Source organism: Sceloporus occidentalis, unplaced genomic scaffold, assembly GCF_023333645.1.
Source record: "Sceloporus occidentalis isolate IW3139 unplaced genomic scaffold, rSceOcc1.0.p SCAF_7, whole genome shotgun sequence".
Lineage (NCBI taxonomy): Eukaryota > Metazoa > Chordata > Lepidosauria > Squamata > Phrynosomatidae > Sceloporus > Sceloporus occidentalis.
In genome coordinates, this window is record NW_028316987.1 from 9,588,262 (window position 1) to 9,605,016 (window position 16,755).

Below are 16,755 nucleotides of genomic sequence, written 5' to 3' on the forward strand. Positions count from 1 at the left end.
ATTCTGATCTTATTAGAAGATTTTTCCAGTTGAATCTGCTGCCAAAATATAGCCTGGGTTCATCCCCACTTCCAGGAGTACTCCAACAGCCATTTTCTAAAGCCGGAAAACTCTTGGATCTAAAAAGAGCCATGTGGAGCGCTCCTGGAAGCGAGGATGTACTTGGGCTGTATTCAGATGGCACATTGAGCAGCAAAAACCTTCTGATAGCATGAGGATGCTTCCCAAACTGAAATTTAAACCGAGAGAGATAAGCCAAATTAATAAACCAAACAATAAGCCATAAAGGAACGACTGTATTGAACTTGGCTGGTGCAAATGGGGGAGAATTTCGTTCCAGTGCATTTTTGCAGAATTTACAAAAAAATGTGAATTTATTCCTACTCAAGAGAGGAAGAACTTCAATATCTGGGGGAAATAAATGTTTAAAAACCTATATGTATGAGGAAATGGTAAAACTGTTGATGAGCACTGTCTGTGACCAAGCCCTACACATGAACAACAGCGGAATGGGCATATCAAGTTAATACAGTGCACATTCCATGACTCAGTTATTTATCATCTCACCACTAATACTTAGCACATTACAAATCACAGGCCTTGAGTTCCAGTCCAAAAAAGAAAGAAAGAAAGTTAGAAAGGAAAAGGTAACTTTTCTAAGCTCTGTTGGCTTTGTATCAAATTGCAGTTGATAGGAAGCAGGCCTGCATATTTGAACCCATGTCAAAATGTGCTACAAAGATTCCAACACTTTCAAAATAGAAAACAGGCCCTTTAAGGGAAAAAAATACTAGAAGTTATCTTTTTCCAAGGCTAAAATACCAGGAGACATCGAGAACACTATCTAAAGCAGATTTTCTTTTACTTTATAAGGTACTCCTTTCTGTTAGAGACATAAGAGTTGAAAGATTCAGAGTCTACTCAGATCACTTTTAATAAGAAGATGATTGTTATCCAGCCTGCTTCTCACTAAGAGCCTTTTAGCAACCCTGTAGGTCTCAGTTTCATTGTAGCATGTTGCCAACTGTGTCTGGTGATGGTCTGCTCTGAGTCTTTTCCTTTCCCTACCTAGTTGCACAAAGGAGCCTCTGTGTGTTTGTGTGTGCATGCATGTGTGTGTCAGGAGGACAGGTGTGTGTGCTCAAGGGTTTAGTTGCAGCTTAAGTAAACTATTACTTTTCTTCTTCCAGGAGAAAGGCACCTACCATGAATCACACCTTTGTTCTAAAAGGAGGGGAGAAAGCAAGATAAGACAAAGTGGGGAGGGGAGGGTATAGGAGGGAGAATGAAGTTTCTTTGAAAATAAATGCTAAAAGAAACACATCCCACTTCGTGCCAACTGACCAATGAGGAGGATCAATGTGTTGGCAAAGGGTTGAGGGTTGGTCCATTCCAGAGGTCTCACATATCACCTAGCTGGAGGGATAACTCCCACAGTGGCTGCAATAAAAGGAGACAGTGAGAGGAGAAGGGCTCATATTTTGGCCAGAGCACAGACAGTGTAACTTTCTTGCCAGGGTTTCACACAGCCTCCACACACACTCCAACCATGACCACTTACAGCTACAGGCAATCTTCCACTTCTGTTGGAGGTGGGCTTGGTGGCCAATCCTCCTTCCGAGCTCCAAGCATCCATGGTGGATCTGGGGGCCGAGGCGTTTCTGTCTCATCTGCTAGATATGTCACCTCTGGGGCTGGAGGTGGTCTGGGCAGTGGATATGGAGGAGGACTGAGTGGAGGTAGCTTTGGTGGCGGCTTTGGCAGTGGCTTTGGTGGTGGCTTTGGCAGTGGCTTTGGAGGAGGCTATGGAGGAGGCTTTGGTGGTGGGTTTGGTAGCAGTGCAAATGCCAATGATGGCCTCCTTTCTGGCAATGAAAAGATAACTATGCAGAATCTGAATGACCGTTTGGCAAGCTACCTGGACAAGGTGCGTGCCCTGGAGGAGGCCAACACAGATCTAGAAGTGAAAATCCGAGACTGGTACCAGAAGCAGGGCCCTGCTAGCCCAGCCCGTGACTACAGCCAATATTACAAGACCATTGAGGACCTCAAAGACAAGGTAGGACTTCAGGCTTGCAAGGTGCATCTCAAGGGGAAATTTAGCATCCCTCCATGTGTAACGCAATCTATTAAAATTATAAAATATGTGGTGGGGCAGGGCGTTCCCTGCTGAAAGGGAAGGCTGCCATTGTGCAGCATGGATCTGGGTAACCAATGATTATGGCTGCCCAACAATCTCAGTCATGTTTCTAGAACTGGAAAAGTTACTTTTCTGGACCACAATACCCACAATCCTCTAGCTGGTCAGCCAGTGACCATGCTTGGGGTATTCTGGGCATCAAAGTCCAAAAAATAACTTTACACATTTTTGAAGTGTCACAAGTATGAAAGAGCCATGCAGTTGTGTTCATTTATGTCATGGAAAGAGCTGGGAAGTTGCATAGCATAGAGAGAACAAATAGTAAAAGCCAATGTAGTGCCACATAATGGCAGTTTGGCCATTTCCTCCTTCCTATTAATGCTTCTATACATTCAGTGGTTGCATACATTCACCTCCTGAATCTTTTTTCTCACAGACAAATTGAGGAATGTGAAATATATCATCTCCTCACAGCTTGTCAGGCATTAGAAACTCAAAACCTTTGTTAGATATAGACAAAATGGCAACCTTAGTGTGGCCCAGCAGCGTTTTTATCAGGTTATCATAGGAAATCTCTACCTCTCAGTAGTATCAACTGTAAAATAGGAATAGGGGCAGTCATTATGGACTTTAGGCAAAAAGCCTGTACTGTGAGATACCTTATGTTCTAGTAGGGTTGTTCTTAGTGCTGACATATTTAAGAGGACATAATAGCAGACCAATTTGCAAGAATGACAATAAAAACAAACAAGGTAGAATTTGTGCAGTAGATTTCATATTAAAGATGGTGTATAAAAGGAAACATGGCTGAGGGTACACGCCCATACTCAAAATGTGATTTTCATTTTTAAAAAACAGCATGCATAAATACTGAGGCTGCATTTCTGTCGACTAGGACATGATACAAAGAATTCATTGCGTAACTGTATTCAACTGCCTCAATTAGTAATACCTTTTTTCTCCCTCCTCATCTCTGAAGGAAATAAATTTGCTAACTGCCTTTAATGTAGCTAGCCTTGTTTGGTTTGCAATAAGGCCCTTATCTGAAATAGAGTGGGAAGGTCTCACTTTTGCAAACAGTTTTTGCATGGCTGAGAATTCATCTGGCTTCCCATTCTGGGGAATTCAATGCAACTTGCACATCCAGAATGTAGTCTATTCCATTTATTATATTGCAAGAAGAACCAATTGAACACCTTTTATGCCCTTCACTGTTTTGTTTTCTGGTACCAAGACTGTAACAAATGATGTCTTGTTTTATTTTTATAGCTACCCTCTTGTCACCAGATTTTATTTACAATGGATTGCATTTTCTAATTCTGCAGCTATGTGCAATAAACCATCCCACCCCGCATTCAGCTCATTGATCCTTGGTAGCCCCTAATAGAGAGACCCTGTGTGGCATAGTGGTCTGAGTGTTGGAATATGACTCTGGAGACCAGGATCCAAATCCCTACTAGGCCACAAAAACCCACTGGGTGATGTTGGGCAACTCAGATGTTCTCAGCCTCTGGGGAAGGCAATGGCAAGCTTCTTTTGAAGAAACTTGCCAAGAAAACCCTGCAATAGGTTCACCTTAGGGATGCCATAAGTCAGAAATAACTTGAAGGCCTACAACACACAGCCCCAGATATAATTTTGTTGAATAATCCTCAAACATCAAGCTGAAGATGCTCACAGTTACTGAATTACTGATCCTCTGAGATGATAACTGAATTACACTGTTATGGAGCAACTGATGTATTAGAAGAATGAAGTTTTATTTTTAGGGCTTGCAAAGAAAAGCTGTACAGCAGCTGGTACATATTTCATGAAGCTAGATTTATTTATTTTTTAAAATGATTAATCTGAATGTGCATTTAGAAGTCTTAAATTTATTAGATTTATGGACAAACCTACTCAAATGTCTCAGAACAGTAATAATGGGTTGGGTCTTAATTAAGTTAAATTCAGTTCTTGTTAAAATCAGTGGGGGAAAACTGTCCTCAAAATAATCCTATGAGGTAGATTAGACTGAGAGATAATAACCATAAACTGAGGTCATGCATTAAGCTTCATGGCCAAGCAGGAATCCAGAACCAGCTCCACCTAGTCTTAGTCCAATGCTCTGACATCTAAATCACACTGAATCACCTATACCTCATTTATTTCAATGGGAACTAAAATAATTTAACCAAGGCTGCAATCTTATATCAACATATCTGGATGTAAGCCTTGGTGATATTTACTTCTGAGTAGACATGTTTAGGATTGTGCTGTTTGAATACAGTTTAGTCATATCTCCAGTAGCGGTACTGCAGTCAATAGGATTTAAATTAATATTGACCAAATCAAGTTTGAGCCTGGTTTAAAGATAAAGAACCATGAGAAAGGAAAGAAGGTGTCTTTGAAACTGTTAGCAGACTGAGAAGCCAGGGACACAGGTCACCTGTTCACAAGCTTCTCTAAACAGAGATGTCTAAATTTTTAAATGTACATATAGAACATGACACAGATTTAAACTAATTAATGCCCTCTTTTGTACTCTTTTATTGCTGGTACATTTTTCCTCTTTGGTAATACATACCTAATAGGATATTTCCATATCCACTCTGGATTTTTTTAAAGCCTAAACTCTGTCAGGAGGATAGTCTCCACTCACTCAGTATCTTGGGTTATAACCTATGGATCATCCAAGTCACAGGGCACAGACAGGTTACTTTTCTGGCTATGATGGTTGGGGATTTTTGAAGCTGTTGTCCATTCTGGAGTTCTTGTTTTACACGTTTACATTAGGATCTCAATATAGGCCTCCCAGTCTTTATTCCCACACAAGCTCTTTGGGAATCTGTGGTGTATCTAGCTATTATCTAAAGAGGAAAAAGAAGACAAGAAAATAATGGCTGTTGACAAAACTAAGCACACTATAATCTTTACTCTCTGTGTACACCCAAGGTTTATTTTGCCAAAGCAGTGGAGTCATCAGTACACAATACTGGTTTGTTTAGAGAGGAAGCACACCCATCCCAAAAGCACACACAGAACTGCAGAAAAGCAAACAGTTATTGTAAGGAAATTTGTACCAGCCTCCTCTAAGTTCATGACTATCACCACCCAAGCAGGGATTCTCAGTTATGACTTTGAAAACCCCAAGGTTGTTGGACGGGGCCTGAAAAAAACCACCAGATTAAAGCAGGGTCAGGAGGGAATTTAATATGCCAGATGCAGAACTAAGCTAGTCACTTATGCATCACCCACAAAATGGAATTGCTTCCTCTCAAAAAAGAGCACAGTTAACAGCAATGGCAGCTGACGGATTACATATTAGTGGCACGGTGAATCTACTTCAGGTTTTAATGCAAATTTTAAAGGAGCTATCCAAGATCCTTAGTGCTTACATAACTCCTTGAAAAGTTCAGAATAAAATCCAAAGTGCATGAAAGTCATAACTGCTAGACAGCTCTTCAAATAGATAATGCTGTCAAACAGAGCCCAGGCCTCTGACTGCCTTTCAAATACAAGACTGTTCTGTATGAAATCACTCACATGACCATCCTATGTAAGATTGGGTCAAAACCTGGTAGGTTATTGGTGAGGTCTAGTAAAATACGATACAGTAGGAATAAATCTAGGCAGAATCCATATATTACATGAACTTCATACATCAGCACCTGATGGAACACAGTTTCTTTCTTTCTTTCTTTCTTTCTTTCTTTCTTTTGGAACACAGTTTCATTGGCTGGATGAAAATAAGTTTACTAGTTCTTAACCTAATATACATTGATTCCATGGTTGGATAACTTGTCTCATTCCAAATGTTGATGGGTGGCAAGCCCTAGCCATCAAAGCTAATAGTAACAGATATTACAGTTGAAAAAAAATCTGGAGGGCTACAGGTGGCCAATCCTTATTCTATAGATTTGCATGAAGACATGGCCTATTTTATTTCATTGTGATGAGCAATACTGCTGCACAAGGGTTGAACATCCAGAAGACCATGCCACTCTAACAATGTGTCACAAGCTACTGCCTTTCTAGAGAGGTCACCACATGCAGGCAAAGAGTTCAGTGGCCACCACGCTAGTTCAAGAGAAAAGTTGCAGCATGCGTCAAAGCAAATGACCTGACATGTATGACTTCTTCTTTTGCAGATTTGTAATGCAACCCTTGACAACAACAAAATTGTCCTGCAGATTGACAATGCCAGGCTGGCTGCTGATGACTTCAAAACAAAGTGAGTAAATGCCCCATGGGCAGTGAACTGCGAGTGAAGGATATGTATTAGGAACTGTTTTCATATAGGCAAAGACAATGATCACTGACAACTGTTTACAGAAACACTCCTCATTTTAGCTGGAATTTTCAAGGAGTTTTCCAGATGCTGAATCTATTTGGGGTATAGTGTTCAGTCTTTGGGGTAGCTTTTAAAAAAATATTCTGTCTAAAATCCAGAAAAGACTCATTGCCCCATTAGAAGCTAGTTGCTGCCATTTATAGTGATAGAAAATAGATAATTAACAACAACAACAACAACAACAACAACAACACAAAAACAAAACCTAAGCACAGTATAAGAATCTATACAAGTGTCTTTAGTATATCACGGCTACATGCTAAGATATAAGCAACCATGTGAACAAGCATAATGCCAGACTTCTAAATCCAGACGTATTTTACTGGACAGTCTAACAACACTGTGAGTCTTTCTACATTTGGAAATAAATCAACATCTGTTCCACAAGCATAGGTAACATGTCTACTTTCAGACGCTATTGTAATTCTTATTATCCCTCACCACTGGTCGTGCTAGCTAGGGTTGATGGAAGTTACAGTCTGGAGGGACACAAGTTGACCAGCCTTGCTGTTAAGACTCAGAGCTGTGGGGGATTTTAAAATGCCCACACTGGTAATGCCAGAACTTGTGGGAATGAAGCTAACTTTCTGTTGTAAAAGATTAAGCCAGCCTGTAATAAGCTGATGTTGTTTTTTAAAGGTTTGAGTCTGAGCAGGCCATGCGCATGAGTGTTGAGGCTGACATCAATGGCCTTCGCCGTGTCCTGGATGAGCTGACCTTGGCTAGAACTGATCTGGAGCTGCAGATTGAAAGCCTGAAGGAGGAGCTGGCCTACCTTAAGAAGAATCATGAGGAGGTAAAGAAAGATAGTGTAGGGTGGACTGAATCCCAGCTTTGCCATATGTAGCCATTTCAGTGGTTCTGTTCTTAGATCCACAGTAATTCATAGGACCTAAGACACAATTTTCTGATGTTCCATTGATTTCATTGGTTATGCTCACCTGGAGTAGTAGATGATTAAAGGTTTGTATGCTTAAAACTGAGAGCCAAATTCAATTAGTAGTCTCAACTACAGTAAACCCATTGCTGGGTAATAAGTGGAGTAAATCCAAGAATTCACCAGATCAACTCTAGCTGGCACTAAGAACTGGATTTTGCTCTCTGTATTTTTAAACTTGCCAGAAGCCAAAGATACTCCAAAGGAATTCATTAGTTTCAGGTTGCCAGATGGTAGGATGCATGTGGAGGACCATTTCTTATGTAGGGTTAGCTTGGTACAGAGTAATCTATAAGATCCTCCATAAAATATCTAACTTGGATTCATTCCTTTCTTAGAATTTCCTTGTACTTGTTAAAGGGTAGCCTAACTGATGAAACCCTGTATCTCAACAAACCAAATATGACCTGGAAAAGGATTCTTATCTTTCTTCATCACATGCCCATCTCTACCACTTTCCCTCATACCCATTGGCTGTCATTCTTCAACTACCTCACCAGCCAGTCTCGTCAGATTGGCTTGGGGTTAGGGGGAGCCAAGATCCTCTGATTTATTTGTTCATTTATTTATTTTGCAGAAGGCCTCAGATCATTTTGGGGTTCATCCCAGGGAAGCTTTGAATAGTTCACCTTTCTCTAGCTAAATGATGCATGCTGTAGATTGTTGTTTGACAAACAGGTCCTCAACTCATGACTATGCTTTTAACTGATTTGTAGGAAATGGGTGCTCTGTCTGGGCAGCTGACTGGCCATGTGAGTGTTGAAGTTGATTCTGCTCCAGGCATCGATCTCACCAAGATCTTGGCTGATATGAGAGACCAGTATGAACTGTTGGCTGACAAGAACAGGAGGGATGCTGAATCTTGGTTTACCACTAAGGTAAGATGGAGAAAGAATGGGAAACAAAAGAAAGGTGGGAAATGTAGAAATAAACAACCAATGCAGTAGAAAAAAATCTGGGATTCTTCCACTGGCTATGCATACCTTCCAACTGTCTTGATTTGGCCAGGACAGTCCCAATTAATCCTCTGTTGTCCCACTTTTTCAGCTGTCTCTAAAATGCCCCTGTTTATCTCTCTGCTTCCCACTTTGACCCTTTGTCCTCAATATATTTCAATTGCTACAAATTGATTTCCATGTGCAAAAGTAGTATGACTCAATTATCACAGCAGGAGAGGTGAATAGGGGGCAGAATCTTGCTGTTCCCTGTAGACTCAGGAGAAAGCAATCTGCTTCAGCCTTTCTTATCTTGTCTATTCTTCCCTATTGATAAATTTTACCATTTCGCCCACACTTTGATGCTGCTTGGACATGCCTATTCCAGTTTTGATCTGTGTAATGTTGGAGGGCATGCGCATATCACTGGCAAAATTTTAGCTCCTTTTCGCAATCTCTTCCCTTTCCTTGCATTTTAAAAAAATACAGACTGAAGAACTGCACCGAGAAGTTGCTGTCAACACCGAACAACTTCAGACCAGCAAGACTGAAATCACAGACTTGAGGCGTACCCTCCAAGGCTTGGAGATTGAGCTGCAATCTCAACTCAGCATGGTAATATAGTTCTCCCTTGGTATCCGTAGACTTGCCATCCATGGAGTCAACCATCTATGGACAGCAAGCTCATAGTGAGGAGGAGGAGGATGAGGAAGCAGGGGAGGAGGAGGAAGTGGCAGCAGCAGAGGAGGAGGAGGAGGAGAAAGCAGTGGAGGAAGAGAAAAGAAGAGGCAGTGGAGGAGGAAGAGCCAGGAAGAAAAGGCAGAGGAGGAAGAGGTGGAGGAGTAGGAGGAAGCAGTAGTGGTGGCAGCAGAGGAAGCAGCAATGGTGAAAGAGGCAGAGCCCCGCTGCCCACCGCCGCTGCCTACTCCTCTCCTAGAGGGAGGAAGGGAGGGAAGAAGTTGAAGTTTCATTACCTCCACTTTCATTGGGGACAATTTAAACTCGGGCATCCACAGATTTTGGTATCTGCGGGAGGATCCAGAATGGGCCAACTGTACATGGATTAGTGGTGGTCTTTTTTCCAGTGTTTGTGTTCAGACATACCATCTATACTTGACTATTAGGAGATTATCACATGCTTTTTGCTCCCAAGCTGGGCATGGGCTGAAACCGTTTAAAAACGCATGTTATCATATGCCTCCATACCCAGTTCAGAGGCATTGCATACCTGATCCGGACTTCTTTGTGAAGTCTTGGAGAAGTCTGAATTAGGTATACGATGCCTCTGAGCTGGGCATGGAGGGATGTGATAACATCTGTTTTTAAACGGTTTAATCCTGTGCCCAGCCCATGCCCAGCTTGGGAGAAAAAGGTGTGCTATAATCTCCTAAATCAACCATCTGTATAAGTTGAGAACAGGTTTGAGGACCAAAATTACGAATTTTTACATGACCCATCGATATGTTGAGGGTAAAACCTAGGGGCATCTAACAAAGGATGAAAAGGATGAAGCAAAGGAAAATGATGCCAAAACTTACAAAGTTTCAGTAGGCATAACTGTTTGGGCTCACCCTAAAGTCTTGAGCGGGAACTATGCAATATGTGAGGGAGGTGACCAGGCACGGAGGGGAATAAGAAAATGTACATATGACAAAAAGGATGAAAAGGCCAAACAAAGAAAATAGCACCTGTGTTAGCAGTTCCTTATAGCATTTAACTTTAATGTTATAACTTTGCTTGATTTTAACCCAGAAAAATCTGACAAACATACACAAATGTTTTTTTTTTTTCTTATTCTTATTCAAATCACTCAAAGTGCAATTCCTCTTGGCACTTCTTTAATGGGAAGTGCCAGAGAGTTGCTACCAGTGCCATTTTCCCCAAAAGGCCAGAGGCAGTGCCACAGTGGACAGAGTAGAGGGAGTTGGGGCTTCTTTTTAGTGCTTCCGGGACAGACTAAGCTCATGCCTTTCATCACTCTACTCAGAGGAGGGGATGGTTCTTTTTTCATAAAGAGTTAAAGTACAGTATTTACACTGGCCAATTCATAAATTGGTCCAGATTTTTTGGGTTAATGTTTTGACTAAAATTTCTAGTATATATAGTACAGTCAGACTTCACTATCCACAGAGTTCTTATCAGTGGATTTCAACATCCATGGATGGCAAGCCCCATTGTCCCAAATGGCAGCATATGCATGAGGCCACACTAGTGGCCACATGCACATTGTGCCACTATTAGAGACAAAGGCACTTGTGATCACACATTTTTTCATATCCATGAGGGGGTCCAGAATGGATACCCCATGGATACAAAGGTCCAACTGTACCTTAAATTATAAATGAATTTGCCCTTTGGTGTCTGAATATTAAATAACTAATATGTCTAGGGCCTAGTGTTTGAAGTTTAAAATGCTGATATTGGTTTGCATATGTTTCTCACTTGTTTCAGTATAAATACAAGCTTCTTCTCAGTCTGTCTGCTGCTGCTAATGTTAGGGCAATTAACCGCTTTGGAGTACAAAGTCTGTATTTATTTACACTAATAACCAACCCTTTCCTGAAGGCTTGGAGTCAGCAATGGCACAAAGAAACATATGGGAAAACATAGGATTCAGGTGCAGCAATAATTATCTGGCAGACATTAAAACACCGTATTACAAAATTAGTTTTGCTCACCAAATTTCAAGCCATTTGTTAAGGTCCTAACGCAGCTTCTGGAAGAGTGGGCTATGGGCATAACTTTGAAATACTACCTTTTGGATTACATCTTTCCAAAACACATAGGGGATTCTGGGTGCTGTGATCCCTAATAGTAATGTTACCAGCAAAGATTAGGGTTTTGACAATTCTTCAGGTGACAAGATAGACTTTCCACAATTCACTACTTATTATCCAAAAATAATGACCCATAGCCTCTGTAACTTTATGTATATTTAGTTATGTAGCTGAGGCACTAAGAAGCTCTGTTAGTGATTTGCAAAAAATTTTTATTTTCATTTTATTTCTATGCCACCTTGCTCCCAGAAAGGGACCCAGTGCATAGTAGGGTACTGGCAAGAGTGTCACATTGCACATTGGTACTCTCAAGCAGGTGACCTGATGCACAACGGGACCAATATGCATCAGTTTTGTTGTGCTTCAGTCCTGTTGTGCACCAGTCACTTTGCTGACTCCCCACCCCACCCCAATGTAGTAACATAACAACTCTTTACTGTCATTATGGAATTGCCTGAATGTAATTTCTGCAGACATAAGCCCACTTAAGAAGATATAAGTCTTCAACAGGATTCTGGCCATTGTAAAAAAAAAAAAGTCAATTTGACTCTATATTTATGTTTCCAAACCACTGCCCAGTTTTCAGCTGTACTTCTGACATTTCTTCAGAACTGGCACTTGTACTTTAGCAATGAACATGGAACAAGCTTTCTCAGTAGTGTGCCTTCTCTTCTCAGAAAGCTGCTCTGGAAGGCTCCTTGGCAGACACAGAGAACCGCTACAGTGCTCAGTTGTGCCAGATCCAGGGTGTGATCAGCGACATTGAAGCACAGCTGGTGGAGGTCCGCTCAGACATGGAACGTCAGAACAGTGATTATAAAATGTTGATGGACATCAAGAGCCGACTGGAGCAAGAGATTCAAACCTACCGCCAGCTTCTGGAAGGACAAGACCTCCAGTAAGTGAATGTACAGGTGTCTAGAATGGCTAGTTATCCATGGTCCCCCAAAAGAGGAAATACATCACTGGAAAAAAGGACAGAAGAAGATCCAGATTTGCCTAAAATTTTCATGTGCTAATTTTTATGCATACATGCACATTCCTAAATCATTGCTGTAATTCATATAGAAATTTTTTAAAAAACAGCTCATCATAGTGGGGAAGTGTGTGATGAAGGAATCTAGCTGCATACCCATTTGAACTAAGTCCAGAAAGTTGCAGTTTGGATCCACAGAGGAGGATGGGCCCTTCTTTCTCCCCATGGACTGTTTTTCATATCACCTACCAGACTGCTTTTCACAATGGAAAGGTTACAATGACTGATCTCATTCATGTATGTGTGCATGTGCCTTCAAATCACCTGTCACTTATGACAACCACATGAATTTCATATGGTTTTCTTATGCAAGGAATACTCAGAGTTGGTTTTGCCACTTCCTTACTCTGAAACAGAAGGGGCCAAAAAGCAGCTTGGTGGGGTGGGAAGGAGCAAAGGAAATGTTAAGCAGCCCATGATTTTTAAAGCCAGTTGACAGCAATTCATAACTGATTTTGTTTTAAAAGATCTTTGGAAAAATCATTACTTGACTGGGAGTCATATATAGTTTGCTGCTGAAACAAAGGCAAAACACTGGTTTTGAACTCAGTAAGGTGATCACCTTTTCTTCAGATTTGGAGAGTTTTAACCTTCAAATTGTTAATTTTTTTAAAAAAACTGAAAGTTGTTTGGTACTTCTGATGCTGGCAGGGGAAAACAGGTTAGAAAAAGCCATTGTTTCCTTCTTGTTGTTGCACTGTGAAATGCTGCTTTCATGGGACATAGTTACAGCACAGTGATTCAACTTTAACTGCTGTGGTTCCATCCTATAGAATTTGGGGATTTTTCATTTAGGGATGGTTATTTAAGATTTTCAACTAGAGAGCTGCAAAACTACAAACCCTAGGATCCCATGAGAAGTTGCTTTGTTGCTTGGATTTCTTTTTTGAATCTGAATCTGACACTATTTTTTTTCTCTTTTGTCTCTGTTCTGCAGCTTCTCAGGGGCTGACTCTGGAACGAATGGTAAGGCCTAATGGTTTTATTTTGGAATTAGATTTTCAGCCCCAGAAATTTCTGCAGTTGGATCTCATATTGTCCCAAAGAAGAACATTGAAACATTTACATAGACCAAAATGCATTGGATTTCCCCCAACACACACACAAACACACACACAAATGCCATTGAGAAATTGGATGTACATCTCCCTTTTTTCTCTATACATTCCATTGGGTGCTCTCTAGTAGTTGCCTCTCCTTTGTAAGGATACACAACACAGCCATTGTGCTAAATCTAATCAAGTTCAGATCGGAGCAATGACTCGGTGAGAGACTCTGGTTCGCCACATGAAAATCTGAAAAAAGAAAGAAAGGTGAGATTCAAATGTACCAAATTAATAATTTGACACCAGGGGCAATTCAAAATATTTGACTGACTGAGGCAAAGACAGTGCAGCTTTCCTGGATCATATATAGAACCTGATGAGACTGGCACTTGAATCTTATTTTAACAGGGTAATGGGAGAATATTGCCCTTTATACTTGATGGTAGCAGAACATGGGGATTATCACATGGAGACTTGCCATGGTTAAAATGCTGACAAAGTGCAAAGATGTGATATCTGGTTGTGCTTCTGAAGGGTCACTGAAGCGTCCCCTCGCCTCTCCTGTCAGCAAAGCATTCGCGGAACAGCCATTTCTTCATAACAAAACTTCCCGTTATTGAAGATTTCTTCAATGCTGCTCTGCAAATGCTTTGCTGATGGGAGGGGAGAGGGGACACTTCAGCGACGCTTCAGAAGTGCAACAAGCTATCATACTTCTGCGCTTCTGGAGTGTTTTGTTGGCAATTTGAGCACAGCAAGCCTCAGGTGTGATAATCTCCATAGTATTCTGCAAAACGTTGCATTTTACACAAAATACAAAGTTATTGTGAAAAAAAGTATTTGTGAAATCTTTGCAAAATCTCCCCAAAATGTAAATGATGACCAAAAATTATACTAAAACACTCAACATTACACTATAACCCAGCAGGGAGAAAACTTTTAAAACTTTGAAATGAAAATTTACAGTATTAGAGCTGTATTGTCAATGAGATGTGTTGTGCTGAACTGAGTGAGTATGCTGATATCTAATAACAGGAATGGAAAGAATAACATATGGAATTAGAAGAAGGTGACAGAGGAGCTACAAAAGATCCAGAGAGATTTGTGTTTGGGACAGAGCTTGTAAAAATTACCTGTTTGTACTACAATTTGATAATCTTTCAGCCAGTATGTCTAATGACTTTTCTGAATTCTGGTCTCGGACCAGATGTTGTTGCTGTTGTGCACTTTCAAGTGATTTCCCACTTGAAGACAAATTTATCACAGGGTTTTCTTGGAAAGTTTGTTCAGAGGAGGTTTCCCTTACTATCCTCTGAGGCTGGGAAAGTGTGACTTATCCCAGGTCACCCAGTGGATTTTCATGGCTGGGGAGGGATTGAACCCTGGTCTCCAGAGACAAAAATCCAACATTCGAACCACTACACCACACTGATTCTCTCAACATCTCAGATAACTCCATTAAAATAGCATCTAAACCCCATAGTAAACATGTAAGTGACCAGCTACCACTTATCTTGCCTAAAGGAAGTCAAAGAAATCTCAGGAGAAGTAAGCAATTCTTGAGAGAGTTCTGGTTGTTTTCCTAATTATAAGTAATTGTCAAGAAACAGAAAAACTCAACCCTTTGCTTGACATGGAAGAAGCAAGGCTGAGCAGGAGCAGAGGAATAACATGGGTCTTATTTCTCCCCCTTTTTTATTGCAGACAAAGTGGGAGATGGCAAGAAGCACTAAAGAGCATGCCTTCTTCAAGCAGAAATGCCTGTAACAGACCCAGGATTTGAAATGGACCATTGCTGTAACCCACAGATGAAAATAAAGCACAGCTTGCAATCACTTCCTTAAACTCGGTGGCTGAATAGCATATGATGACTTACCTCTTTGACTTAGCTGTTCTTGCTTTTCCATTTCAATGTGGTGTTTCTGCTTCCTAATAAAACTCTCTTTGTTTCCTGTGCATCTAAACAGAGTCTGGTTATTGCCAAGATAAATTTAGTGCATCTGATAAACAATACTAATTATAAGGAACATCTCCAAAGTGCATTTTGCCTGCATTAGGTCAAAGCTGAGCAGCAGGTGGGACTCCATCAGCATCTTGCCTCTGTATCTGGCCCTTTGTGAAATGAGGTTGCCAATTGGATGTCACATTATGAAAATCCACACAATTCTTTAACCCAGATTAATTCATCTGGAATAGTGGCCACAAGCCTGGCTCCATTCTAGCAATCATGATATAGATGGAAATCCTCACACTATGTTGAAAAAAAGCTTTGGAAACATCTAAGGCCTTTTTCAGCACTCTTCCTAGAGTGAATTAATACAGTCAGATGACCATGGATGGTTGTTATTTTATCAGAGCTTGGGAAAGGACTCCCAGAATCCCCAAACTAGTTTGACCCATGAAAGCTGTAGTCCAAACAAGTACCTTTTTCAAGCTCAGAATATTCTCTGAATATGAATATGCTGAATATGAATATGTTGGAACACTCCTTGCCTTTATTGCCATGCAAACCAGAGAGAAGTCATGTTAGTGCTACAGTTTAAGTGAATCAGAAGTGCATGCTTAGAGGTATTTCATCTCCTCCTTCTTTAAAATCCGGATTGAAAAAAAAAATAGCCTCGGGGTTGAGATGTTTGATTTAATGTACAAGAGTGTAAGACCTGATGTAAAACATGCCATTATAAGGATAAAGTAATTGCATGGCCATTGAAAGGGTACACTACTGAATCCAGGGTCAAAAGCTGCTAGCTGCACCACCAGGATTGCTCAGGAGACCAGCAGTGGATGGAGAAAGGGTGGTCCCTTCCCTGTGGAGGGAAGGGATATGGGGAAGAAGAATGCAGTGACTTGGGACTCCAAACATGATGCATATTTATAAATTTAGCAATTTGTATTCCAGTATTGAATCAGATCATGATTGGAAGAGGAATTCAATGGCTGTCACATGACCAACCAGTCTTGGCGGGTGTGTGTGTGTGTGGAGTACATGCTATACTTCCTGGTGACTGCCAAGATAGAATCAAGGACATATCAAGTGGGTGGCCCCATTCATGTACTGAAACCAAGATATGATCCAGAGTGGTCTACACAGCCCAGTGATGTCATTACTTCATGCCTAAATTGGCCTCTACGCAGTGAACAACTTTGCTACATCTGTACTATATAAATCAGTGCCCTCTTGCTCAGGCAGCTATGATGGGTTCAAAGAAGGAAGATGCTTCCAGACATAGACCAAGAGCACTCACCTGATCTACCTGTTTAGGCAAGACATGGAGGCTTATATTGAATTGTTAGTTCCAATTAGAGTAGACCTGTTCGAAGAATAAAACTCACAGAAGTATTAATTTACAAGAAGTTGGTGTGCAAGCAGTCACCAGAAACTAATAAAGGTTTTAATTGTATCTGTCATTAATTACAGAATGGTGTGGTTTGTCATATCCCCATTGGACTATTGTGAGTTCAAATGGCCACCTTGCCTTGGATACATGCCCTGCCCTTGTATTCTTTGTCCTCATCCTTAAACTCTATGTCTGCTGTTCCCCATGCATTAG

At 40.9% G+C, this 16,755-nt stretch overlaps 1 protein-coding gene across 2 annotated transcripts; it reads left to right on the forward strand.

Annotated features, from left to right (window-relative positions):
- Positions 1–1,455: 1,455 nt before the first annotated feature.
- Positions 1,456–15,160, forward strand: LOC149309141 (keratin, type I cytoskeletal 19-like). Of its 2 annotated transcripts, XM_089531857.1 has the most exons (8): positions 1,461–2,059; positions 6,271–6,353; positions 7,113–7,269; positions 8,127–8,288; positions 8,835–8,960; positions 11,800–12,020; positions 13,096–13,124; positions 14,909–15,160. In XM_089531857.1, exons 1-8 carry the CDS (start codon positions 1,550–1,552, stop codon positions 14,935–14,937), a joined length of 1,317 nt encoding a protein of 438 aa, XP_089387983.1. In that variant the 5' UTR covers positions 1,461–1,549; the 3' UTR covers positions 14,938–15,160. The 2 variants fall into 2 exon arrangements, with proteins under 2 accessions (XP_089387984.1, XP_089387983.1); XM_089531858.1 differs by lacking the exons at positions 13,096–13,124; positions 14,909–15,160 and having other exon boundaries at positions 1,456–2,059; positions 11,800–12,024.
- Positions 15,161–16,755: the final 1,595 nt, after the last annotated feature.

Coding starts and splice junctions, on each gene's coding strand:
- LOC149309141 (XM_089531857.1), top strand. CDS start 1,550: ATGACCACTTACAGCTACAGGCAATCTTCCACTTCTGTTGGAGGTGGG. Junction 6,354..7,112: donor GCTGATGACTTCAAAACAAA/GTGAGTAAATGC, acceptor TGTTTTTTAAAG/GTTTGAGTCTGAGCAGGCCA. Junction 13,125..14,908: donor GGCTGACTCTGGAACGAATG/GTAAGGCCTAAT, acceptor TTTTTATTGCAG/ACAAAGTGGGAGATGGCAAG.